This window comes from Amphiura filiformis, chromosome 8, assembly GCF_039555335.1.
Source record: "Amphiura filiformis chromosome 8, Afil_fr2py, whole genome shotgun sequence".
Taxonomy (NCBI): domain Eukaryota; kingdom Metazoa; phylum Echinodermata; class Ophiuroidea; order Amphilepidida; family Amphiuridae; genus Amphiura; species Amphiura filiformis.
The window spans coordinates 4,209,535-4,237,462 of record NC_092635.1 but is presented as its reverse complement, the minus strand read 5'-3'; the positions used below and the strand labels follow the sequence as shown (position 1 = coordinate 4,237,462).

At 37.6% G+C, this 27,928-nt stretch overlaps 1 protein-coding gene across 1 annotated transcript in view; it reads right to left on the bottom strand.

Moving 5' to 3' along the window:
* Positions 1–25,018, bottom strand: part of LOC140158522 (ER membrane protein complex subunit 2-like) — a 53,030-nt gene extending 28,012 nt beyond the window's left edge. The window contains exons 1-7 of the mRNA XM_072181641.1: positions 24,925–25,018; positions 19,852–19,965; positions 18,287–18,437; positions 14,323–14,380; positions 13,638–13,723; positions 12,031–12,090; positions 4,346–4,427 (exon numbers count right to left, since the gene is read on the bottom strand). Coding sequence (XP_072037742.1) covers positions 4,346–4,427; positions 12,031–12,090; positions 13,638–13,723; positions 14,323–14,380; positions 18,287–18,437; positions 19,852–19,965; positions 24,925–24,967 — 594 coding nt within the window. The 5' untranslated portion in view covers positions 24,968–25,018. The remainder of the gene's footprint in view (positions 1–4,345; positions 4,428–12,030; positions 12,091–13,637; positions 13,724–14,322; positions 14,381–18,286; positions 18,438–19,851; positions 19,966–24,924) is intronic.
* Positions 25,019–27,928: the final 2,910 nt, after the last annotated feature.

The following is a 27,928-nucleotide window of genomic DNA, read 5'->3' as shown; positions in this document are numbered from 1 at the left end:
GTATATCTTTTACCCGAGTATTTTACTCTAAAAATATACACTGAAAGGTATGCCCATTTTATTCAAATATGCATGATATTATGCATCTAAATTTGTTCCCACCTTTGATTATTTTATGACTTAGATTCTGCATCCTGCTGTTACATATTATAAATTAAGCTATACTTTGATCAGCTCGTAATCAGTGGGCCTTATAACATCACAGATTAATATCAAAATAGTTTATTTTGAACATATTCTTAATGACATTTTGCCAGAAGCATCATAAATTTTTAATTAAGTCCTATACTTTGTCTACTGTCTTTAAAACACATGATATAGACCAGACAGGTCAACTAATAACACTCTTAATGTGCATCTACTTTTCGGCGTAGTAGTAAAAGCCAAACATTTCCCGCCTATTACGAGCTGATCAAACTATAAATATAACACCTGATGTGTCTAGCTATTCTGCAATTCAAATGCAATATCTGCAAATTATAGTAAAAACAGGCAAGTGACAGGAAGGAATAAATGAATCATACCGTAACCACCCGGGTATAAGCCCACCTTCAGGTATAAGCCCACCCCCTATTTTTCAAAACATTCTGGGAACAAGGGTGCACTCGGCTATAAGGCCAGTACTAAATTTTGGCCAAGTTCTTAAATCAAATCAATGCTTTTCTCTCACATTTAAGAACAAAGAAAAAATTATCAGCTGATAATTAACATTCCACACTTAATAGAATGTTAAGAATTTGACATAGATGATAGAAATTACTGGTACATTGGGCATATACAAATGGGGATGATTCCCGGGGATGATTTTTCTTATTGCTAAATTCAAGTACTAGTTTTCCCTCGGGTATAAGCCCACCCCATTTTGAAGTGAAATCTGCCATCTAGGGGGGTGGGCTTATACCCGAGTGGTTACGGTAATACAACATCTTTAAGAACAGGAAAGCAGCCAGGGGTATTAGAATTTACTCAATACCTGATATTATCTATGCTCAACACTTAATTCCACACATTTGAAATTCATTCCATATCATGTTGATATTTATCAAGGAATCAACATAGCACCCGATATATCATATACTTTTATGTGGCATTACTTTTTGGAGTATCAATACTTATTTACTTAAGTAGGATGGGTTCAGGGCAGTGTTATTTTACAGGAAACAGTTTTCAGATCTTAAAATCTAGTTCTTATTTGCAAAGTTCTTCACATCGACGTAACAAGAGAAATAGTGATAATTTATGTGAGATGAGTGCAATATTTGTAATCATACAAATTCTTCTGTGTTTTTCCATATTTAGGCAGGATTATACGCCGTAGAAGTGACATAGTTAATCGGATTAACTACCATAGCAATAGATGAATACAATTTTGACTATACCGCCCTGCACTACAACGTTCACGCGGTACCGATGCATTGAACCATAGATGTCAAAGAAAGGCTGATCACTTGCACCTGTAAGATCAGGATCTTTGAAAAGAGTGGTATTGTATTCAATCTATGTTTGCTGACATACACATATGATTAGTGAAATCTGCTTGTAGTGCAGGGGGGTATATTCAAAAATTGTATTCATCTATTGCTATGGTAGTTAATCCGATTATGACGTCACTTCTACAGCGTATAGGGAATAATGATTTTGTTCAGCTAATTTTTTCCTTGTTCGTTGTCCTTTATGGTTATTCTTCTGTACCCTGTAGATTTCTACCAAAAACTTAACTTCATATAGTTATTTTTCCATTTTTTTCTCTGTTTAGCAATACAATAATTTTGTTTTGTTTTCTTGAATGTTAAACTATATAGTATTCCCTGTATTTGTTGGTACCAATCAAATGGGAAGCATGATGGCTTAATGGTTACGGCAAAATCAAAAGGTAGCAGGTTTGAGCCCCACCACAGCCAGTATGTTGCGTCCTTGGGCAAGACGGCTTAATTCCAAATTGCTTCACTCCACCCAGGTGTAAAATGGGGAGCTGCTGGGGGTAATCACAATCTAAGTCAGCTGAGAGTACCTGCGCATCAGTTGTGGACTTGTGGAAGCTGTAATGATTCTGATATATTCTAATGGCAGTGGAATAATTGTTGAAGTACGCTGGTACTTAGGTGTAGCGCACGTTAAATCAATGACATTTATTTAAATACCTGCCAACACTGAAAACCAAGAAAACAGAATTCAACAATATTGACTGACCAATAGAGCAAAGTGAGTGGAGAGTTTAAATGGCCTTTTTGCCCCTGACGTGGGTCCAGGGGCAACGCCCCCTGAATCTCCTGGGATTTGAACAAGCTATTTTTACAGTACTCCGATTTTGGGGGTTTAAAAACTCCGCAAAATCAGAGTAGTGGGCAGGTATGCAATAAATCAATCATTTATCCACTCAAGTCAAGAAAGTCTGGTGCAGGTGTTCCTCAATCTCTTTTGCAGACTTCAGAAGTGGGTTGTAGACATGACTTCGGCAATCATAACATTATGCCTTATATGTTAGAAAAATAATTATCAAGTACGAATCACATGGTTTTATTTAAACAAACCCATATTGACCCTCAACACGCGATATTCAAAATTCCTGCGCCGAAATTGTCTAAGTGTAATGATGTAATGTTTATTTGTGCTCAATTGTCGTCAGCCTTCATTGTATTATTGGGACGTCATTGCACTCGACAATATCGGCGCCCGGAAATTTTGAATATCACATGTTGAGAGATGACTGTTTTTATTCATTTTTATGGTCACTATGAGTTTGTTTTAAATAAAACCACATGATTCATGCTTGATAATTATTTTTCTTACATATATATAAGGCATAATGTTGTGATTGATGAAGACTTCCTTTAAGGCCTTGTATCCATAGGCTGTTCCCTTGTGGTGTGTGCCCTTGTTCCGTGTTTACTTTTTCCCATGTGACCTGCCACACAGACAACCTATGGATACGGCCACTAAGTAAAACAAAGGTTCGTTGTCTGTGTGGCAGGTCACATGGGGAAAAGTAAACACGGAACAAGGGCACACGCCACAAGGGAACAGCCTATGGATACGAGGCCTAAGAGGTACATGCCCTCTTCTCTGTTTAGGGTGTTGGTGCCAACTCACTCATTTTGAAACCTTAATCATAATATTCAAATTCAAGCTCGATACCCAAAGGTCATCATTTAATATCCAAGTTTTGCCCTGGTCCAGTTTGTGTAAAAAGTTTGTCTGGATAGTTCAATGACCCCATGATGAGTTGATAAACCTGGTCCCTTGCCACAAAGTTCAATTACAAGAGGCCAAAGTTCAATGTCAAATTGAACATTTTGTTTAACTTGTTTATATAAAATATTTTGCAGGTATACATTTTCAATAAATATCATTGCCACAATCACAAGGATCCACAACATGCTCATCTAATCAGAGCACAGTTCTTTAACCATACCACATGTATATGTTCATTGAATGACCTCTGAATATTTGGGTACAAAAACTCAAACAGTACAACTTGAGGTCAAATTTTGCACTATGATTGTTTAACCCTAACAGAACTAGGACTCACTAAAGCTCACTATTAAAACCGCTCTGCGTGCATGCATTCCACGGGACTTGATGACGCAATCAGACCAAGTCATATATACCCAGGGAATCGTTGTGTGTGGCTACATGCTGGGGATCTTCTGCGTGGCATGCGAGGGGTCCGATGTTCGAATCCCGGGGGTGCCAAGTGACTTTCTTCTTCATCTTCTCTCCTTTTTCGTTCCTTCTTTCCCTTCCGATAGCCAAAAAACCTCGGGTAGGGTTAGGGTTAGTGACCATGCATATTTTCCCTATGTGCCTTCTTAACCCTAACAGAACTAGGACTCACTAAAGCTCACTATTAAAACCGCTCTGCGTGCATGCATTCCACGGGACTTGATGACGCAATCAGACCAAGTCATATATACCCAGGGAATCGTTGGCTGGGCCAACGTCACCTGTGTAGCTACATGCTGGGGATCTTCTGCGTGGCATGCGAGGGGTCCGAGGTTCGAATCCCGGGGTGCCAAGTGACTTTCTTCTTCATCTTCTCTCCTTTTTCGTTCCTTCTTTCCCTTCCGATAGCCAAAAAACCTCGGGTAGGGTTAGGGTTAATTGATGTTATTGAACTATACCATTGGGATGAGGACACTGTGGTCCATAGTGATTCACACAACCATATAAAAACAATCGGTGCAAATTTCGCACTCTACTTTGACTTGATCCTGATACTTGTACCCCATAACCGGATACCCACAGGTTCTTGGGTACCCAGGCACAAAATCAGCCAAAAATCACAGCCTTACTCCTGTGTAGGGTACAACAATGTTAGTCTAATATCTTGTTTTATGTGACCTACCTCTGCATACTTCTGATGGTATAGATGGTTGTGTGGATTGGACATTATTAGTTCCTCAAAACAAAATGCAGCCTTACTATAACTGGAAAGAGAAATCACAAAGACATCAAAAGGTAATTATGTAAAAGGTATTATTAATAAAAACATGTATCTGTCAACTGAGCTTGTAAGTTCTCAAATTTGAATTGAAAATAAATGGAAAAGAGTCATTTTATAATTGGCTTAAAAAAATCATAGAATGTTTATTCCAACCATGGTCTTAAACAGCTCACAGACCATTTGGTGTCTCCATTTACTGGGCTGAACTCATTGGTATTCTCATGGCTTTTAGTGGATTGAGGTGAAGCCTAGTGATGTGGTTATTTTTAGCAATTGCAAAAGTGCTGTTGTTTCTTTGTCCAAAATTGACCATGATAACAAAATTATTTTTGATATTCAGAGACTTTATTTATCTCTCTATACTCGAGGTATCAAGGTTGAAATATCTTTGATCCGCAGGTCACATTCATGTTTTTGGGAATGATTGGGCTGACCTTTCAGCAAAAAAGGCTCTTGAAAGAGATAAAGAGGACATTAAAGTTCGTCAAAATAGATCTGAAACTAAAAAGTATTCTTAAAAAGCAGATGAAAGATGAATGGCAGGCCGATTGGCTGGCTTGTAACAACAACAATATGATGAAAAAGGTTAGGCCAGAAATTGGGTTAAATATGCCCAACTGGTCAGTGAAAAGAGAATGGGAAATTGTATTCCAGCGTCTAAGGCTGGGCAAATACAAGCTTATAAATTCTTATTCACATTCCATTGGAAAGCATCCAACTGGAAAATGTGATTTAAGCTTCTCATTTGAGCATTTCCTCTTACATTATAATAAGAAATATGATTCCCAAAGAAGTGACATAAGAGGAAAAATGTATTGAAAATTTTTCGATTGCAAATATTCTTGGAGGAAAGAATCCTCCAGTTGCTGATGTTATGAATTTTGTTTTAAACAAGTAAGAAGATCCTGTGAGGACAGGGTCACTCCAGCATATATGTTGTTGTACTGAGTTAAAGTTTATGTTTGACAAGTTTTATAGCAGTGGTTGAGTAACTTGCATAAATCCAACATTACCTATCTCCGCATGCATCTCTTCTTTATGTTCATTTTTCTTGTAATGAGTAAAAGGTTTATGTTTGACAAGTTTTATAGCAGTGGTTGAGTAACTTGCATAAATCCAACATTACCTATCTCCACATGCATCTCTTCTTTATGTTCATTTTTCTTGTAATGAGTAAAAGGTTTATGTTTGACAAGTGTTATAGCAGTGGTTGAGTAACTTGCATAAATCCAACATTACCTATCGCTACATGCATCTCTTCTTTATGTTCATTTTTCTTGTAATGAGTAAAAGTTTATGTTTGACAAGTGTTATAGCAGTGGTTGAGTAACTTGCATAAATCCAACATTACCTATCGCTGCATGCATCTCTTCTTTATGTTCATTTTTCTTGTAATGAGTAAAAGTTTATGTTTGACAAGTGTTATAGCAGTGGTTGAGTAACTTGCATAAATCCAACATTACCTATCTCCACATGCATCTCTTCTTTATGTTCATTTTTCTTGTAATGAGTAAAAGTTTATGTTTGACAAGTGTTATAGCAGTGGTTGAGTAACTTGCATAAATCCAACATTACCTATCGCTACATGCATCTCTTCTTTATGTTCATTTTTCTTGTAATGAGTAAAAGTTTATGTTTGACAAGTGTTATAGCAGTGGTTGAGTAACTTGCATAAATCCAACATTACCTATCTCCACATGCATTTCTTCTTTATGTTAATTTTTCTTTAGCTATTTAGGTGAAACAGGCTCAAGGTGTGTGAAGTTTTCTAGGCTATAGGTTTTCTTATTTGATTGTTGACTGGTGTATAGGCTTGTTTCAGGCCAACAGTCTTTAGCCTTAAAATCCTGTTGTGTAAATTTGTAGCCAGGTGGCGAAGTATTGCTATGTGGTTATGGAGACCCAGAGGGAGGATTCACACTCAGAACCGGACTCCAAGTATGCTTGCCCTAGGTCAGGTATGTCAGCTAGTGATTTAGAAGAGGGGGAATTAGAGAGTGATTCCCTAATGGGGTGTGGATGTTCATCTTTTGAGGCAATGATGAGTCAGGCTCAGAACCCGACACAAGGTAAGGCTGGTAACTGATGCAAGGAAGCGCGATCACATCACTCAAATCCTGAATGACCTCCATTGGCTACCGGTCAAAAAGCGTATCATTTTCAAGACTTCTTACCTTCAAAGCTCTCAACAATGCATCCCCGGACATTTTTAAGTGAACTTCTTGTGCCATATCAACCAAAGATCACTCTTGGCTCAAGTTTGCAAAACTTTCTTGTCGTTCCTAAATATGCCCAACTAGTCGGTGAAAAGAGAATGGGAAATCGTATTCCAGCGTCTAAGGCTGGGCAAATGCAGGGTATAAATTCTTATTTACATTCCATTGGAAAGCATCCAACTGGAAAATGTGATTTATGTTTCTCTCAAGAAAATTTTAAGCATTTCATCTTACATTGTAAGAAATATGATTCCCAAAGAAGTGACTGAAGAGGAAAAATTGTATTCAAAATTTTTCGATTACAAATATTCTTGGAAGAAAGAATTCTCCAATTGCTGATTTGTGAATTTTGTTTTAAAAATGTAAGAAGATCCTGTGAAGACAGTGTCACTTCAGCCTATTTGTTGCTGTATTGAGTTAAAGTTTATGTTTGACAAGTGTTATAGCAGTGGTTGAGTAACTTGCATAAATCCAACATAACCTATCTCGGCATGCATCTCTTCTTTATGTTAATTTTTCTTTAGCTATTTAGGTGAAGCAAGTTCCAGGTGTGTGAAGTTTTCTAGGCTATTTATTACAGACTGAAGGCTTTCTTATTTGTCTGTTGGCGAAGTATTGCCATGTGGTTATGGAGACCTGGAGGGAGGATTCACACTCAGAACCTGACTCCAAGTATGCTCGCTCTAGGTCAGGTATGTCAGCTAGTGATTTAGAAGAGAGGGAATTAGAGCGATTCCCCAATGGGGCGTGAATATTTGAGGTAATGACAAATCAGGCTCAGAACCTGACACAAGATGAAATTTCTAAACAGGGCAGTAATGTGACCTTGATGATCCAGTAATGAAAGTGCCAAGCCTAGAGGGAAAAATGAAAGACATAGATCTACAAGGTCTACCTCTGACATTGAGGATAATACTGAGGTGGGGTGCCAAGTCTGACTCGACTGGTACATCATGACACTGAAGGTTATGAAGGTTGCAAAACAATGAGTGCAGAAAAGAAAATACAACAGATTAAAGCATATCAGGGAATGTCATATTCGGAAGCATCAAGGTGTGTGAAAGAGAAAACATACATAGCTCCCCTGTTACAAGCTGAAATTCATCACAGTTAGTTACAGAAGATCTAGAACGCTGCTGCAAGGCTGGTAACTGATGCAAGGAAGAGCAATCACATCACTCAAATCCTGAATGACCTCCATTGGCTACCGGTCAAAAAGCGTGTCATTTTCAAGACTTCTTACCTTCAAAGCTCTCAACAATGCATCTCCGGACTATTTACATGAACTTCTTGTGCCATATCAACCCAAGATCAATCTTCGCTCAAGCTCACAAAACCTTCTTGTCATTCCTAAGTACAATACTAAGACTTATGGTGATCGGGCCTTTTCGGTTGCAGCCCCCAGACTCTGGAATAGTCTGCCATTACACATCCGGGACTCTAATTCCATTGACCGGTTCAAATCCGCGCTGAAAACATATTTGTTCACCACAGACTGATTGAAGTTTCCTTGTCATCTGCTTATACTGTTTCTTTATGTATATTATGTTGTTGAAACTGATTTTGGAAATAGTTCTTGCCTTTACGGTGCTTTTAACTGTGTGTATTTTATTACTATAGTTATTCTCATTACATTCTCATTACATATATTTTGCTTTGCATGCTTAAATATTATACTTTGCATTTTGATTATGTATGTGGTTTTGAAAGTTGCTGTTATCATGTATATTTCCCTTGCATGCTTTTTGTTATATTGTTGTTTATAAAGCGCATTGAGAGCTTTTTTGTTGTAATGCGCTATAAAGTACTTTGTATTATTATTATTATTAATTGTTAAATACAATGATGCTAAAATTGACAAAAATAGAATCCACAATTAACCATTAAAAGGATTTAAGTTTTCTGATATACTGTTGCGGTGGGTTAGTATTATTATTAAGGTGGTAGTTCTACAATGGAGTGCACAATCTATTTCAGGTCATGGTGATGAATTTAAAAAAGGAATTGAAGAATTGCTGGTATGTCCTGATGTTATTTGTATCCAGGAAACATGGTTGTCTGGAAGAAAGTGGTTTTGAAATCTATTTCTCATGCATGTTTACTCTACATCGTGAGGCTGCATTTTTATGAGTAAGAAGGGAAAAGGCCGCTGAAACAAAAAGTAGGACTAAACAGGGACCTGCTGAATAATCAAGAACGTTTTTCGTGGCACAACAATATCTGCATCGTCGGTGTCCCTGCCACTGAAGGGAAAACTGTGTTGAATTCGCGGAAAATATGCTAGATAAACACTTTCAAATGCACGACGTGACTGTCGTAAGAGCCCACAGGGACGGACACAATAATATAATTTAATTGCGTTAAAATTAATTGATTTATAATTTTAATTCAACTTTTGGTTGTTTGCATGTTGACTGTTGCCTCTGAAGTTCACTGTTAATTTCAGTTGCTTTGCTGGAGGCCTATTGTTCTTACATGTATATTATGTCCATGTTTTTGCTCTTTCATTATTAACTGCTGTTCATTTCTCTGAGTACGTTCTGTGTGGCTGTTTTATTTTATAGCCACACATGATATAGTCAGAGGATATGATTTTGTGGACTATGTATATATATTATATACCTATTCCAATTTTGTATTTTTCTTTCTTTCATAATTATATTTATATTAGGCCCTAGGTTTGTAAACCATGGGGTGCCACCTAATTCATGCTATGCATTCTAGACTGGCATCCTCATCTCTTTCATATGATATTTCACCTTTTATCATTATTATTAGTAGTAGTATTATTATCAATATTACAATTGTTATTATTCTCATTATTATTATTGTCATTATTATTATGTATATTTGTGAATTTGTATGTTTGAGATGGAACCAAATAAATGAATCTGAATCTGATCCTTCTTGCTATTTTTCATTTTTTTTGGTCCAGGGCTGAATTCCCTATAACCTGGTAGCAGGCCACTCTGAGTCCATTGCTAAAACTGAATAAGGAAGCTAATGATCCGTTATCATATAGGCCAATAGCACTCACTGCTGCCTTGTGTTAGATCATGGAACGCATGGTAAACAAAAGATTATTGTGGTTTCTTGAGAAAAATAAATAATTTGATTCCACAGAAAGTGGTTTCAGGCAAGGGCGGCACACTACAGATCATCTGGTGGATCTTGCTTCCGCTATAAATAAAGGTTTTGCCAACAAAGAAAGCACTGTGACAGTCTTTCTTGATATTCAGAAGGCTTATGATATGGTTTGGCATAAGGGAGCCATAATCAAACTGCAAATGCTTGGTGTTGGTGGTAACATTGTTTGTTGGATCAATAGTTAGTGGCCTGTTATCAAAATGTATGATTGTTGAAAATGGGATGCCACAGGGCAGTGTAATCAGTCCTCTCCTTTTTTAATATCACGATGAACAACCTTCCCAAAACCATTAAAAGACAAGGCATCAGTATCTCCCAATTTGCCAATGAACTTGCTACCTGGAAAACTAACCATATTGTAAAGTTTGCTGCTAAACAGTGCAACAGGGATTAGATGTAATCTCTAACTGGTGCAAGAAATGGGGTTTCAAAATGTCTGCGCCAAACACAGTTGGTGTCATCTTCTCTCACAACCGCCAGGTTGACGTTACTTTGGAAATTGACGATCATAAAATTGCATGTCAAGAAAATACAAGCTTTCTCTGCTTATTTTTTGACAAAAGACTTAGTGGAAAAAGCACATAGAACGTTGAAGAGGTAAACTTCAGTTGCTTCGTTTTATTTCCAACCATAAATGTGGTGCTGATAGTAAAATTCTGCTAATGCTGTATAAAGCTATGATTCGTCAGATTCTAGAATATGGCTGCAAGGCTTTTGATTCAGCATCTAGCACAACTAAGAAGTGTCTTGATAGTATTCAAAACAAGGCACTCAAAACATGTGCTGGTACCATTTGTCGCACCTTTCTTGCAGTTCTACAAGTTTAATGCAGGGCGCCACCCCTTCAAAGAAGAAATTGGCAAACATGTCGATGGAATGTGTGAGCTATGTGGTATACTTGAGAGAGCTCAACATTATCTGTTGGACTGCAGGAAATATCTGTTGGACTGCAGGAAATACAACCGGCAAAGAAGAATGCTTTGGGACAGAGTGTAACAGTATGGCATTAGGGACATGAACATGAAAACCCTCCTAGGGGTAATAATTGTCATGTGGAAGAACTTCTTGGTTTCAATTCATCAAGAATACCAACAAGGCCCTGTAGAAGGCCCTGTATGAGGTTCCTTTCGTTTATGGCAAAACAAAAGGAAACTCTTCTGCATGTATTAAATTTCTGCCATGTGTCTCTTGAACAGGACCGCCTAACTTGGCGTCACAATACAATTTTGCTTCATTTAGTTAACATTCTCAAATCTAAGTTTCCTTCGGCCACAATTTTTGCTGACATCGCCGGGTTCTCAACTGGTGGGGGGTTATATCCCTCCTATAAACATCCTGATCACCAATTTAAAACCAGACATTGTCGTCCTTCAAGATGACAGCATCTCCATGCAAGTCATTGAGCTCACGGTCCCGTTTGAAACAAATATAATTGAAAAAGCCCATGACCAGAAAGAAACCAATTATACCTATCTTATCCACGATCTCAATGATAAAGGTTATAAATGTCAGCTGTTTTGCATTGAAGTAGGCAGTCGTGGCCTCATAACTCACGAAAACAAACAACATCTGAAATCAATTTTACAGGCTAGCACGAAGAAAGTCAAACCTCTGAAGAAGGAGCTCAGTCAGCTCGCCCTCCTTTCAAGCTATACCATCTGGAATGCGAGGCATAATGCTGTTTGGGAGAATTGTTCCTACATAAAATGCTGGGCTCCTCCGGATCTTGTGGAGGATTTTCCTTTCTTCTGCTTCATCCATGCCATTACCAGGCTTTCAGGTTATCTATTTTTCTTATTTTTTGATCTGTGTTCTTTGTTCTGTGTTTTAATTGTTATTTGTGCTCTTTTTTTTATGTTTACCCTGCGTGGGTCTTCCCAAACCCTGTCCTGGGTTTTGTGTTTCCATTCTTTGTGTTTTTTAATGAATAAAGAGTGTTTGATATATATAATATTGTCTATATAAAACCCCACATACTCTGTTTACCGTACTTAATATGCCTTTTTAATTTCCTATTCTGTATGATCGTTTTCTTTTCGTTTGGTGATCTAGAGTTTAATATCTAGTTTAAGGTGCATATGACCAGTAGTAGTAGAAAGCACCACAAACTCTACAAAAACAAAACAAAACAAATGCACCACCATTTTAAGCTCATCATACCAAATGGAGTATTGGTGTTCAAGACAATTGATAACTCAATATTTATACATGCAAACAACTTACTTTTGCTCAGAAACATACAAATCTGATAGTTCCATCCAAGCTTCATGATCTCCCATAAATCTAAGAAAAATAAACAATGAATAAATGTAGGTCAACAAATCAAGAAATAACTTGATGTACCAATACCCATGAATACACATTTCCAATAAATTTGCTCATGAAAAATGACCTGACAAAAACTTGCTGTAAACCTTCAATGCACAGTCATTCCCAATGAAATTTACAGGTTTCAGCACAATTGGTTATTTTCTCCACATAATCTGCCTTTTTTTTCAGTGCTATTTTTTTCGACACAAATCCTAGGGCCCTGCTTTATGGCAATATTAAAAGATTATTATAAGTTATCCTATTTTTGTTCATGAAATACAGGAACAAATCTATGGTCTGGAGCTGTATTCCATGAGGATGCGGCATTAAAGAAATATGGCACCAGAACATGGATATTTTCCCATCATTTTGTTAGATCATGCATTGGGTAACAAATTTATCCTTTAGTGAACAGAGTTCTATTATCTTCTGAATTGTTCTCAACTTGGTCTAGGAATTTAATTTGATAATTTTACTAAAAAAGTAGACAAATTTCTTCCTTGCTTTTTGATAACAGTGCAGGCTGTGCAGCCATACTGCGTGTGAAATATGTGCACGTCTCAGGATATCGTGTAAAGCATACTACTGGCGTGTGTTAGAATTATGCAGGTAATACAGAAAATATTATCTCATAATCTGGCTGTATTAAGTCAAAAATATTAATATATATCCAAGTGGTGTTTGACCAACGAGATTACAGAAGTCATGCCAAAGAAGTTGGGTCGGTCGGTCGGGAGAAGTTTTTTTTCTTCCTTTTTTTTTTCAAGTAACAAAAGCATAGCCTAATGTGAAGTACTTGTTATTATTCAAAACACTCACTGACTGCAGGATTTCCAAAGACAAATTCAAGGTAAACCCTACTTCATTTAACATCTAGGCCTACATGTCTGGCAGACTTAAACTACTGCATTTTTAAATTCAAAAATGTTTTACTTTTTACTTGTGTAGATGCTGAGGATGATGAAATATCACAACCCTCAGCCAGGTACGAATGGACAAGGGAAACATGCAGGAAATGTTATTTTACAACATTTCTATTATATCTTCAGTTTTTCAGACGAAAGGTTTATGACTATTTGGGAAAATTGTAAAAAAAAAACTTTTTCAAAAAAAAACGTTCTACGGTTGGGACTGCCAAGACGGTCGGTCGGACGAAGACAAGCAAACAACTTTTTTTTGGCCTAAGGGATAATTATTTATCTACCCCACAGGCGAGAGAGAAACGGAATGCGTGCAATCAGTCAAAGTCTCAGCATCACCCGATAATGAGGGCCGATTGTTCCATGAAATGCGACAGGTGTGTCTGCTAAGCAATTACCGTGTATTTTCACGGTCTATCGCGTAATCGCAAAAGCATGCAACGCTCTATCGTGTATAAGGCACGCAGCGCTGGCATGATTGTTAGACACGGCACAATCGGCCCTCATGAATATGCGAGAACTCACATCATACATTACACAGGGACTTTGACTGGTTGTACGTGGTCTGTATCTCTCTCGTCTATGATCTAGCCAACTTACTTTTCCAAGTACTTGTTTAATTCTTTGATTGCATCTGATATCCTGTCTTGTGCTTTGAATATGGCCACACGTCTTTTCCTTGCTAACTGTATCATCACAGAAAATAAACAGGTCAATCATTGCATATTACTCTCACAATTTATTTTCTGAAAAGGATTATGGAAAGAGGTGTAATTTTAACATGCAGTCTGAGCAAACCTTGATGAATGTTCGTGCTGACGCACATGACAAATTCCCATTTTTGACCCACCCTCCTCTTCATACTAGATGTCAGACATCATCTATTTTGCCTTTAGTAGGCAATACAAGTTCAGGTGTGACCCCCTATAGCAGGGTAGACCACTCATTGGCTTAATAAAAATTTCACAGGGGCTCAAAGACGACTCCTCAGCCAAAAGACCAGCCATAACCAAACTATGCTTCCAATCTCTTTTGGTATTCTTGTCTCAGCATGGGTCAGCAACCATGATGACATACATGTACAGCACTGTCATTTGCCTATCACCCTTCACCAAAAATGTTGCAGGTGAACTATTTTGGTCCCATTGCGACAGTCCAACATAGTGGAGTTATCATACTTAGGTGTTATAAATTGGGCATTATGCACAGAGTCTGCCCTTTTCTATCAAATATCTTGGGGGGGGGGTTGACAAAATTTTGAGGTGACAAAGATGACAATACTTACTGCATTTGAGGCATCACTCTCTAAAATAGTTTCATATACTATTTCTGCTTCATCATACCTGGAAAAAAATCAGATAAATTAGCAAAATTTGAATCAGATAGCACATGTTTGTTATCCTATATTATATTAACTTACTCTTAACCCCCAGAGCACTACCTGCCGATCTAACATTGCCTCCGATTGGTCAATTACATGATATCTTCACTTTAATCACCAATCAGAATGGAGCTTTGCAAATAATTTGCCCCAATTATTTTTGCGTAGTGAAATTATTCTAACACTGTTGCCGATTGGTCCGATTGATAATGTAAGCTTCTTTTTGGCCAATCGGCAGGTAGTTCTCATGGGGTTAAACATGATTACTCATATACGAGAGGATAATCATGATTTTACTGAAGAGCTAGTCTTGTTCAAGACTCTCTCTTAATATACTACAGCCAGCCGATCACCCAGGCCGGCATTTGAACTGCTGTATATCACTGATGCTATATATACTGCTTATTTCTTAGTCACATGCCATCTACTCAATCTGATCACACAAGAAATTTGAACTGCCTCAACATAAGAGTCTTGTGCAAGGTGCATTCATTCATAATGAGGCAACATGGATTGGGTAAACACAAACTACAACAAACATCTGAGTTTTGTTATCGCAGTACTTGATTGGATGACTACTCATAAATATTCATGTTCAGCTGTTCGCATCTCATTATTTTCTATATTACCGTAACCACTCGGGTATAAGCCCACCCCCCTAGATGGCAGATTTCACTTCAAAAATGGGGGTGGGCTTATAACCGGGGAAGGGCTAGTGCTTGAATTTAAAAATAAGAACAATCACCCCCATTTGTATATGGTCGAATCCAACCAAAAGTGTCCACGGGCCAAAAATAAAAGTCCGAAATAAACATGTCTCCACAATGTTTTCCTTTTGCCCATTGATTGATGATATATTGGCCTTATAGGAACCAAAAGTGCCATTACTAATCTTGAAAAATAAATCCAGGACGTGTGATAGTAAATGTGATATCAAAACCCAATGTTACCTCTGAATACCACAAGGATGCTTTCACTATCGCAATACTAATCAACCTAAAACAAATGGAATATTCCCATTAACGCTTTTTTTCGTGTAATGTAGACCACAGGGTGTCAGGAAAATGCTAGTTCAACCAGAAAATATTTGTTTTTATTTTTATAACGCGATCGTTATGATCTTAGTCAATTTATGCTAGTTTATTTTTGAAAATGAAGTTTAGGTCAGTTTCTGTATTTTTTTATCAAATGAGTATGAATCAATGTACACATTGTATAAGAACGAGTAGGATATATGTTTTCCAGAATATGAGGAATTATACTGAATACACCTAACGCTTTATGCAATGAAAAGATGAAGAAACCCGGTATTCGTGAGGTAACATGAGCGATTTAACAATATCTATATTGAGTTTAGAGGTTTAAATTTTGCTATTATGGTAATGAATTAATAAAATGGTAGTTTTAGATCTCTTTCAGATGGTACGTCCAAATGAATAAATGCTATTACCTTAAATCAAAGATTTTTGATGCTTTTAGCAAGATTTTGACCACTTCATTTTGATATACAAGTAGTTAATCAGCAATTTTACATAATAAATAATTGTTGAATGAATCCGTATATGGGTAATAATAGTGTCCTGGGGTACCGCTTAAAGTTTTTGACAATTAATTTCCATTGGTAGGGACACTTCATTACACATGTCATGTATTATGCTGTATTCGTAAGTAACATTTCAGTATTTGTAGGTAAGAATTAGACTTTTGGTGGATATCGCAATCAAATCTTCATTTTATAAAGCACTTTGAATGTATTATTTTCGTTATGTGCGTTTATTGATACTTGAGACCCTATCATGTATATTTAATGTCGGTTCACAGTGGTTGAAAGAGGATTGAAGTAAGAAACAAAGGCACTAAAGTGACTTAAATTTGCTTAATTGCACACAAATCGCTTAAAACCGTTATTGCAGACTTGTGAAGTCCATCTTGGAGTCAGTTACGCCTTGTGGCCTTTCATTTGAGGGCAACTATAATTAGCTTTATACTAGGGTCCACCACTGTGTTGTCTAGATCATGAGACAATGAGAAAAGTCATTTTTGTCCATGGTATTCGTAGGTAAACTTAGCGAAAACGTCAAAAGTTACCTTCTTAATAACCCAATTTGGACACTTAATTACTCAAACCAGAAGGTCGGTAAACGTTTAAAATGAAACACACATGACAGCTGACAAATTCAAGTATTTATCCCTTCTAATCTTCTTGAATCTGATTTTTCTTTCAAATGAGCAGACCGTCGTCTATTTCAGCACACATTTTTCAACAATTAAGCCGTATTCAGTTTTGCATGGTGGGCATGTATGTGAATTCGCAACTTTCATTGACATATGATTTGATAGCAAACATACAGGCCTTCGTTATGTACCAATATGGGCATTGGCATGAATGGCGGTGTTTCACAATACTGTCATGATGTCAAATTGTATTCGTAGGTAACATTCGGTTACCGAAATTTACCTACGAATACTTGCTTTTATTGTTGACATCTCAGAAATATTTATACGCAGGCTATTGAAACTTGATAGAAATAAAGAGTGTATTACCCTGCACCTATTGCTTAACTATTGTTTACTATTCTCTCAGTTTGTGGAAATGACACAGCTTTTAACATGTATTCGGAGGTAATGCATATTTTTTACCAAACCTACCTTTGTGCCATTTAGAATTTCTGGCAGCTAAACACAATAATAAAGATGTCCGAATGCAATGCATTTCAGTATTAGACATATCAAATCTTGTATCAATTGCGCATTTATTAGTGATTTCCATTTTTTAAAGATATATCTAGTGCTATGAAAAATTGTATTCGTAGGTAATGTAAAAAAATACCACTCAAAAAATTATCACAAAAAATTCATAATTATGTATAAATATGCGAAAAATTGAACAGGCAATCTTTGAATACACACCTTTCAGGAAATTAATTTAGATTCAATCCAATGACTTCTTTTCATAACTGATTTAGATGTTTTTAAAAATACTTTAAGAAATATTTTGAAAATATGGGTAAAAATAGCATGTTTTAGGGTCTCTGTGTCTAAGTTTTTCACAGAAGGGGGTCTTATTATATATGGCGCGAAGCGTATGATCAAGGCGAATAAACACAATATAAAAACAATTGCCAATTGATTAATACTTTTAAGTTATGCCCCTGAACATGCCGTGTACACTTTTGGTTGGATTCGACCATATGCCCAATGTACCAGTAATTTCTATCTTTTTTGTCAATTTCTTAAAATTATAAGTGTGGAATGTTAATTATCAACTGATATTTTGTATATTTGTTCTTAAATATGAGAGCAAAGCATTGATTTTATTTTTAGAACTTGGCCAAAATTTAGTACTGGGCTTATACCTGAGTGCACCCTTGTTCCCAGAATGTTTTGAAAAATAGGGGGTGGGCTTATAGCCGAAGGTGGGCTTATACCCGGGTGGTTACGGTAGTATAATCCTCCCGATTCATGGAAATTTTATACAGTTTCATCAAGACAGTATCTTTAGCTACATTTGTATCTAGGACCCATGCCATAACTTGTGCACAGCACTATGCAATAATATACTGTGTGTGGCTTCAGGTAGATACAGACTTGAATCAAGACTAGTGAAGAGCAGAATCAGAATAATATATTTTATGTTCTGCAGATCTGTTCATGCACTGGCTATTCTTCCTAACCAAATAAAATAATATTACTGTACAGGTTCCCAGCCTATTTCAGAACATTTCAAATATTTTTTGTTTTTTTTACCTTGCAAAGTTTTTAACTATTGACCTTATTCGGGTGACCTTATTTGGGGTTGAAATGCGGAGATTGTGAATCCCTGCTGCATCATGTGACCTAGTGACGAAGTCCTTACTCAAGTACCTACCTAGCTAAAGCTTCAAAGCGCATCCCTTGTAACCGTTTCACCCTCAGACTCTGTGGAAACTGTTGACTTAAACATTGGATACAATGAGTTGCCAGATCTATATTGCCTGTGTCTAATGCTGCTATACACACTTGTTCATATATCAGCCATGCTAAATACAGAAAGAGAGAAAGAAACACACACATTAAATGTTACACATTGTTACACTGACAGCACTCTACAGGATGGGGCCCAGGAAGGCATTCAATGATTCACTGTTTGTCAGGGGATCAAACCCCCACCCATTTTATCAAATTTGAAGACTGAACATTGGCGCTGTTGGCACTTTCAGGTCTATTTACCACTATCTGCACCATCCTTGTCCATTTCAGAGCCTGAATTGATGCAGAATTTATTCACATCAGGGATTCAAATACGACGAGAACCGGAGAACCTGTTCTCCTGAAGGTTCTTGCTGGATTATAACTACAAGAACCAAAATTGGTTCTTGTAAGCTTACAAGTCTCAGATCGCATGTTGTGTTACAGTTTACCTTCCTTTACTTGCAACGGAAATATGATTTTATAATCTCATTAATCCAAAAATATAATTCTGAAATGTTGGGGGAAAAGTTAAAAGTTTTCTTCATTTTAGCTGTCAATTTATTGTACGATCACAAATGAAAACCATGGACTTGGAACTAGTTTTAACAGTAGTGAAAGCGATGTCTGCCAGAAAAACTGCAAAAAAATTAAGGCTAGGTATATTAGACTTTATTTCAACACGGAAAGCCCAATTCAACAAAAGTTGTTCTTCCTTGGGGTTTTCATTTGTGATCGTACAATAAATTGACAGCTAAAATGAAGAAAACTTTTAACTTTTCCCCCAACATTTCAGAATTATATTTTTGGATTAATGAGATTATAAAATCATATTTCCGTTGTAAGTAAAGGAAGGTAAACTGTAACACAACATGCGATCTGAGACTTGTAAGCTTACAAGAACCAATTTTGGTTCTTGTAGTTGTAGGTACGTGAGGGGAAGGTGGTGATAGCCTTATGATTTTGCCTGTTGTCGGGAATCGAAAGCCCGGTTTTGATGACAAAGCCCTTTGCAAGAACCTAAACAGGTTCCCGCATTAACTGATTGCAAATTAGAACCCCTGCTCATCTAGCAAACCCTCATGATTTTCTTCTTCATCTGAAACATTTGCTAGATTATTGAATTTATTGTGATATCGCAATAAATTTTACTGCAATATCGCGACATAGAACACCTTGGCGATGCCCACCCTTAGTGACGACCAGGACATAACTGAGCCACCTTTGGTCAGGACTGGCCATGAGTGGTCACAAGTAAACGGTAATGAGAACACATCCTTTGTGGTCAAAATTAGTGGTTCAAATGATGTTAATTGCCTTGAAGTAGCCATCAAAAAGTCTCCAAGAACCAACTTCAATCCAGACAACTCTTTGTATGCATTGATTTTTTACTTTTACTTTTTTTTTATGCATTGATTTTGGCTTAGCAATTGATATATGGTGCTTGAGGAGCTTACAGCAGCAAAATGATAAGAAATATTTTACCTTCATCTCCTAACTTGTTTGGGTGAGAATCAATAAGAAATTCTCCTAACTCCACAATATCTGCACTACACCGAGCTGTCTCATCTCGCCACTTGCTCAACTTCTCTTTCGCTTCTGAAACAGAAAAGGATTAATGAATGCAAAATGAAATATCAACAAATCAACATACCACTAGAAGTCTGAAAAATGTTTTAATTATGATTTATATATAGACCACTTGACATCATTGTTTATCAACAAAGGCAAGGGACTGGTCTACAGTCTATCGATATGCTTGAACGAACCGCTACACTCTTCAATGGCATTCTTGTACTACACATGTATGAAATGTGGTGCTGGTGGGCGATTTAAAATGCATGTGCCCTGAGCAAACTACATGATGCGTACCATACGCACATTGAACTAATGCACGGCAAAGAACAATGGAAATTGCCATAATTTCCGCGCATACTGCCGGGCAATGACATCAAATGTCAAGTTGTTTATACTAGTCAAAGATAAAATTTCAGGAATAGAACTGTTAGCAGTGAAATCATGTCCCTCACAAACCCAATTGCATTTGCCAGTCTTACCACATATTTCAACCAGGGTTTACTTTAACGCACAAATCATGCCTATTTAGTATTTACACGCTCACACACTTTCCGTACCCTTTCAAATGGAAAGTGAAAAGTCCAATGTGGAGGGTCACAGTACAAAATCTGAAAACATACATTTTTAATATACGGTACCATAGAATGGGGTAAATAGGGACAGTTTTGGCACTCTCTAGATTGTAGTTTTTTCCTGTAGCCCCATGAGCCAAACTTTTGAGGGCATATTATGTCAACCCATGATGCCTTTAAGGGGGTACTACACCCCTGGCAAGAGGGTAGAGTGGTAGGATAGGGTGTGCCACGTGTGGTGGGGTAAGGGTGGTTGTGGCAAGGGTGTCCATATTCACCCGGTATTAGGTGACATTTACCTCTTTGATGAGCCAGAAATAGAAAATGCAAGTGAATTAGAATTTTTCCTTTTGGCCTTATTTTAGTAAACCACTCAAGACACTTGAATACCAAATATGAGAGAAATCTAGGGGAGTATTAGTACAGGGAACCCATAGGCCTACCGTAGTAGCTCTGCACAATAGGGCAGCACCAAAAAATACGAAAATGTCATACCGATAAATGACGTGTCGGTGTCCGTTTTGCCCGTTTTTTTTAGTTTGCATTGCGAACTAGGGGGGTATGGTGCCATATTATTTTATTGAATTGCTTTAAAAAAATCTATAATTTTCGATGAAATCAAAATGTTGACACTTTGATAACTGTGTGTTTTTAATAATTTAGTCAATGGTTGATGCCAAGTGATCAGCAAGTGAGGTTGCTCGAGAGGTCTATAGCCAAATTTGCTCACTGATAGCTTCACATTTATGAGGCTGGAGATCATTGCATTCAAAATCTAGTAGGATTTGCTGAAGCATGATGCCGTGTAAAGCAATGGAGGTTTAGAAGTGAACGCAGCCGATCACAACGGATAATCGGTAATCGCATCAAAAATATTGCTAAAATTGCACTTCAACACAATTTTAAGCATGTTCAAAATCTAGGCAAATTTTACTCAAAAGATACGATTGACTCATCGAAATAACTTGAATCCAAATGTCACATTTTAACATAATAAATCCGTTGCAAAACAATCAATGGCGATGCTGTCCGACCGAAAACAATTTTAACGAAACATAGTCTAGCTAAAGTATTACACAGATTTCCTTTTACAAATTAAGCGTACTGCTAGCCGTCCAGCACGTATTATTTTGCACATGGTCCAATGCACACGCTTGACGTCGCGTACGTATACTTAGGTATGCCAGGTGAATTCAAATTTGCTATCAAACTGCATCATTTTATATATCAAATTAAAGCCCTTGAGTAAAGAAAGCCATGTCAAATCAACCAATGGGTTGGCAGGTCACCCCCTCAGATTTCGCTGAAAATCATTTCTAGCATACCTCTATGGTAATAATGAACACATGGAAAAATTAGCGCTCAACTCCAAGCGGTTTGAATCTGACTTGTCAAAATTTCACCAGACCCCCCTTTTTTGCTCTCATGAGTCGCGTCGTTGAATTTATCGCGTTTTGGAACACTCATATTTTGACTTTAGGAAGAATATATTAAGCTGAAAATTGCTACCTAGAGTGACTTTCACCCAAATAAGCAGAATCTGGCCTTAAAAACAGTGTAGTGCTTCCACTTTAAAAGTTATGGGTCTCCCAAAACCTCTTTTCGTTTTGTCATATTTCACCGTGTACGGTTTCCAGAGCCCGCTCGTACTCTTTAATAGATATCAGAGAATGTTCAAACTTCATATTTATGCTTAATAGGCTAATATCTCTCCCCTGAAACAATAACAGACCATTGACACCTTTAATTAGGTATTGGCTTGGACCCAAAGTTTGCTCTGCAAAATGAAATCCTGAAAACACCGCCCCTACCAGTTGACCTTTGACCCTGCAGATGAAATCCGACACACTTGAAACTTACACAACACATACTTAAACATTTGATATCTACCTATACCAAATCTTAACTATGTAACTCCACCCCTTCTTGGTTAGAGTGGATTATGAAATTTAGGTATTTTGCCAAATTTTACACATAGGATGCTTGGCTAATCTCTGTCAAAAAAGTGTGAAATTTGTGAATTTTGAAAAGTGGAGTTACAAAGCTAAGATTTGGTACAGATGTAGAATAAGTGTTTAAGCATTCATGGGGTAAGTTTCAAGTTTGTCGGAATTCATCTGCGGGGTCAAAGGTCAACTGGTGGGGGCGGTGTTTTCAGGATTTCATTCTGCGGAGCAAACTTTGGGTCCAAGCCACAATTTAATCAAAGGTATCAGTGGTCTGTTGTTGTTTCAGGGGAAAGATATTGGCCTATTAAGCATTTTTATGAAGTTTGAACATTCTCTGATATCTATTTAAGAGTACGAGTGGGGTCTGGAAACTGAACACGGTGAAATATGACAAAACGAATAGGGGTTTTGGGAGACCCATAACTTTTTTAAAGTGGAAGCACAGCACTGTTTTTAAGGCCAGATTCTGCTTATTTGGGTGAAAGTCACTCTAGGTAGCAATTTTCAGCTTAATATCTTTTGCCTAAAGTCAAAATATGAGTGTTCCAAAACGCGACAAATTCAACGACGCGACTCATGAGAGCAAAAAGGGGGGTCTGGGTGAAAATTTGACAAGTCAGATCTCCAAACCGCTTGGAGTTGAGCGCTAATTTTTTCCATGTGTGCATTATTGCCAAAGAGGTATGCTAGAAATGATTTTCAGCAAAATCTGAGGGGGTGACCTGCCAAGATTTTCAGCAAATTGGTTGATTTGATATGGAATGACTCCAATGTAGCACTTTCCGTAGCAAAGTTACATCTAGTCAAGATTGACTTTCATCAAAAAGATTCAGCTAGCAAAATTCCAAAAAAAAGCATTTCGGGGGTGTTTTCTAGATCTTAGTCTCATGAAGATAGCAGCTTTTTTTAATGGAACTGCTATAAAAATCCCTCTAAAATTCCATTTGCAAGTCGCTCATCACCAAAAAAAATCATATATTTGGGTCAAGTGAAGTACAGACAACATATTTATGTAGGTTTCCTAGAGCAAGCCGTTCTTTTAAATTTCAATGTAAATTTGTATTGCCGGTTTAGGCCATTTTGGCTGACTAGCAAATGTGTTAACTGACATTTCCCTCTCATACCTATAGCTAAAATATTAAATTCTCGATCATGAGAGCCAACTTGGGTACGCACAGGTATGTGCCGAGCGTACTATGCAAATACCGGCGCTTACGGCGCCAACACAGCTTTTGAGAATTGACCAATCACACAGTCGTTGCTAGGCAAGGTCAAGGTTCGGTCATGCAGGTCGCGCGATCATGTTATTCTATGAAAAGTACGCTGACGCCGAAGGTACATCTCTCATGATCAAGAATTTGTTACTTTAGCTATAGTATACGCGATGGTTAATTTGTAAAATAAAATCTGAATAATACTTTATAGCCAAAATATTAAATTCTCGAATCTCGATCATGAGAGCCAAATTGGATACGCACAGTTATTTGCGTCGAGCGTACTTACGCAAAGACCGGCGCTTACGGCGCAAACACAGCTTTTGAGAATTGACCAATCACACGGACGTTGCTAGGCAAGGTCAAGGTTCGTTCATGCAGGTCGCGCGGTCGTGTTATTCTATGAAAAGTACGCTGACGAAGAAGGTACATCCTCTCATGATCGAAAATTTGTTATTTTGGCTATTCTGTCGGTCCGTGCCACGTCACTTCCGGTTGATGATGCGACTCACGGTCGAGTGAAAACAAGTCCCCGATTCGATTTTTGTTGATGATTTCTGTCATTGGTGTTATGTAAATTTCGATCGCAAATAGTCAGTGGAATCAAACAACCGTTTCTAAGTCTTTAGAGTGGAAGAAACTTACTTGATTTACCGTTTATATATTAAATGAAAAACTTAAAATTAAATTCCATGGTCGAGTGTCCTTTTTTCCGAAATTGAATGTCACTCCAACAACATCGCTATGTAGCCTCCTTCAAAGCCGGTTTCTGTTGTTCATAACAAACCGTGAGCCACATGCAGTTTGGGCCCGAGACTAGAAATAGCCCGGATGTTGGACCGACAGAATAGCTGAGCAGGCTGAGTTTAGGACAGGTAGCATGTCAAATTTACAAGAATTTCAAGAACCTCACATTTGGTAAGCTACCCAAAGTAGACTATGCCGTCATGTTCATAAAAAAATCTAAGAATTCTTCCACCACTTGATTATTGCTCCAGTAAACATGAGTAACTCCACAGAAAACAGCTAGCATACGACTATGAGGGATGAGCATGACGAATTTTGCAACCTTTTCAATCAATTTGCATCGTCACACAAAGAAGTCTCGCCATTTTTACGATCCCTTTCTAACCTTAATGTACGATACAATCCAGACTCATGACTAGTTTGCCAATTCCCCAATAGGAATTAGCTTAATATTGCATTTAAGGTGAAAAGGGATCACAATTTTAACTGATTTCTTACCTTGCACACTGGGCATGTTTCGCTCACTACGAAAGGACGCCATTTTCTATGTTTTCACTCTGATGACAGGCAAATCGATATAATCTTTCATCACATTTTGTAGCGCTGCGCCCATGCCTAGAATATCGAGGTGAGGTTTGTCAAGATCTGAGTTATAGGAGGGGCCAAAAAAGTTTTGGACCTTAAACATGTTAAAAGAGGGGGGGGGGAGTTGTAGGTGTTTCGAAAGGGGTGGGCAAAAAGTTTTCCACTTTTATAAAACCCACTTCGCGCGCATTGAGCCTCTCTATATCACTTTTAACATAGGCAAGTTTTTTGGGTTTTTTTGAAGTTTTTTATTCCCTGTTCTTGGAACTGGTGGAGGGAGAAAAAACATACACAATGGGCCACCAGTTCCCAACGATCATGAATTAAAACATAATATTATAGTCAAAATTTTTAAGAACAGGTACAAAGGACAATCACAAAAGAGACAAAGACGATGGACAAAGAGAACATTCACTCTTACAAACAAAACACAAGCACCAGTCTTGTGTCAAACAAGTGCACACATTACTTGGTTACACCCATCTTGATCCTGCCATAATCAGTTTGAAAATAATTGAAGAAAAGGACAACAATTTAAGATGCTTCAAGATCAATGGTCCATTTTTTGAAATGGAGCCGCAGTTTACCTTTACTTTCAGCAATTTTATACTCAATTTTCTGCTTCAATTTGACCATATTCAGAAAAGCATTGAAACTAAGGTTAGTCTGTTTAAATATGCACTTACGAATGTAAAATTTAAGGCACAGAAAAAGGAAATTAATACACAGGTCATGTTCTGAGGTATCCCTGATACCAAACATTTTATCAAATTTGGAAAATGTAAAAGAATCCCCAGTGACACTGTTGATATAAAAACATAGTTCATCCCACATGGGAGACACATTCTTGCATTCACAAAATAAATGCAAAATTGTTTCGGGCAATTCATTACAAAAGTAACAATTGGGTGAATCCACCCTACCAATTCTGTGAAGAAAATTATTTGTACAAATTGCCCTATGAAAACTTTAAAATAAAAAAGATCGTAACTGGGTTTCAATAGTACATTTAAAATTGCTACTATGCACACAGTTCCATTCAATTTCATCAAACACATCGAGGCAATCAACCCATTTGTTTTCAGCTTCAACAGTGGCTTGGTTCCTAAGAGTTGAGTAGGCATGTTTTGAAACCTCTTCTCTGCATCTAAAAGCGAAGCAGAAATAGTAGGCAAGTTTTGGTTTCAGTCAGTGCTTTTTTGTTTAACAAAATGACATATCTATTAATTAATATATATATAACATTTAATGTTATATTAAATGTTGCAAGTTGCTGATGATCTTTTATAATATAAAAGATGATCAGCAACTTGCAACATCTGGGTTGGTAATGCATTTTTATCATAGAACAATTTTATCTCTACAAACCAATCTGATCAAAAACTGGGAAAAATACAACTAAATCAAGATGATATATTGGAAATAAATTGGATTTCTTTGCACGTAAAAAATAAAACTGCACACTTCAGTACTGTTTCTTATTTCGGAATTATTTTGTTCAGATCTGGCCCATGGGTAGATTTAATGCATAGGGCCGAGTGGGCACAGGCCCCGGGCACAGGCCCAATTGCCACGGTCTTATGACCCATGCTACTTCTAGGCATGTGTGTGTGATTTAATCTCATATTTGACCATTTTAGCTTTTTGCATAAATTATTTCCAATTTTAACAATAATTATTTGACCATTCAAGCTTCAATGTTTTTGAAGCTCGCATTTGTACTATCATAATACCCACGGATCCAAATTATGCTGCTGTGCCTATATAACCTGCAAATCCTCTATTTCATTTATCCCTGTAAAATTAGATATTAACACCCTGATTTGGGACACGGGTTATGGTTACAGTAACTAAATGAAAGCGGGAACAAAATAAAGAAGGAAATAAAGTCAATAATCAAAAAATGTAAGAAAAAAACTAAAATAAGAAACTAACCAGGAAATATAAGTATAAAAAAGGAAGCTAAGATAATGAGAACAGAATTAAATGAATAACATGGAAACGGGAAATCACACAAGCTTTAAAGCTGCACATAAAAAAGAAGTTAAAAGGGAAATGTAAGAAAGGGCAGATTTAGACAGTATTGGGAACCAGTGGTGTAACTAGACATTTTCATTTGGGGGCGGGGTGGCAAGCATAATATATAGTCATTTTACTAAACCTGAAAGATATTTTTTACTAACCCATTTTCTCATGAAAAAAGTAGGCCTATAGTCATAATTTAATTTTCCTGAGTTATTACCAAACTGTTACTTTAGTAAATTATTTAGGCCTAATTGGGTCCTTTGTGTTCAAATTGGGGTAACATTTCCAAACGGCTGGCCAAAATCGCCCCCCCTCTCGGCTGGCCAAAAATCGCCCCCATCTCGGCCAGTCGGCCTTCTTTGCCCCCCTTGCGCGGCATGCCAAATTTATAGGCCTTACTACGTCCGTTGAGAATGGGAGGCAGTCCCTAGCACTGGCTGGAAGTTAGCCTGGGTTTCCCATGGGTGTTTCTTTTCCCAATGGGTGCTTTGTTTATGGTATATGGTAAGGGAACTTTTTAAGGCAGCCCGTGGAGGGACAGTGAATCACCCCTTGGGGGCAGTGCCCGCTGGGCAAGAACTGGGTACCAGGTACCCCCTTAGCCTCCCTGGCCAGGGTTACGGCGAAGACCAACGGCGGATCTAGCATAGTAATGAGCATCGGTAATGAAGGCGGATGAGTTACGACCTCCAAAGTCAACGGCAGTCCACTGGCGGATGGACAGAGGAGAAGGGAAATGCCATTGTGCAGGTGGTCATCGTTGGTCCACCCTGTAGAAGGCAATGGCGATCGAACCACTCAACAGCTTATTGCCACTGGTATTCTGGTGTACTACCTGTTCCCAGAGTCGGTGGCGGCGACTAAACCGTCGACCTTGTCAGTTCTCAACTAG